This window comes from Etheostoma spectabile, chromosome 4 (genome assembly GCF_008692095.1).
Source record: "Etheostoma spectabile isolate EspeVRDwgs_2016 chromosome 4, UIUC_Espe_1.0, whole genome shotgun sequence".
NCBI classification, from domain to species: domain Eukaryota; kingdom Metazoa; phylum Chordata; class Actinopteri; order Perciformes; family Percidae; genus Etheostoma; species Etheostoma spectabile.
In genome coordinates, this window is record NC_045736.1 from 12,475,678 (window position 1) to 12,476,556 (window position 879).

At 44.6% G+C, this 879-nt stretch overlaps 1 protein-coding gene across 1 annotated transcript in view; it reads left to right on the forward strand.

Moving 5' to 3' along the window:
* Positions 1-879, forward strand: part of LOC116688599 (nuclear factor 7, ovary-like) — a 2,101-nt gene that overhangs the window by 850 nt on the left and 372 nt on the right. The window contains exon 1 of the mRNA XM_032514740.1: positions 1-879. This exon is cut by the window's left edge and continues 850 nt beyond it; it is cut by the window's right edge and continues 372 nt beyond it. Coding sequence (XP_032370631.1) covers positions 1-613 — 613 coding nt within the window. The 3' untranslated portion in view covers positions 614-879.

Sequence of the window (879 nt, forward strand, 5' to 3'; positions counted from 1 at the left end):
CTCAGGAGCTCTGATAGACGTGGCCAAACATCTGGGTAACCTGAGCTTCAACATCTGGGACAAGATGGAGGAGATGGTCTCCTACACTCCTGTGATTCTTGATCCAAACTCTGCTCATCCAGAACTCATCGTGTCTGAAGATCTGACCAGTGTGAGACGTGAAAAGAAGCAGAAGCTCCCTGACAACCCAGAGAGGTTTGATTCATTTCACCCTGTCCTGGGCTCTGAAGGCTTTGACTTTGGGACTCACCGCTGGGATATTGAGGTTGGAGACAGTGCAGTCTGGTTTCTGGGTGTAGCAGCAGAGTCTGTTGAGAGGAAAGGCAGATCATGGTCTGGATTATGGAGAATAGGATTATTTAATGGTATCTATAAAGCCTTCCCCCCGTCAGCCTCACCAACTGTTCTCCCAATGCAGAAGAAGCTCCATAGGATCAGAGTTGATCTAGATTGGAACAGAGGAGAACTGTCATTCTCTGATCTTGATACTGGCAAACACATATACATTGTCAGACGCACTTTTACTGAGAAGCTGTTTCTATACATTAGTAATGGTGATAAATTCCCAATCAAGATTTTACCAGATGAGGATGAAGATGACAATTATGGTTAGTAGTACACACATCTTAAAGGTCCCATGGTATGAACATTTCACTTTATGAGGTTTTTTAATATTAATATGAGTTCCCAAGACAGCATATTGCCCCCAGTGGGTAAAAATAGCGATAGGTGTAAAACGAGCCCTAGGTATCCTGCTCTGCCTTTGAGAAAATTAAAGCTCATATTGGCCGATCCGGAATCTTGCCTCTTATGAGGTCATAAGGGGAAAGGTTACATCCCCTTTCTCTGCTTTGCCCACCCAGAGAATTTGGCCCACCC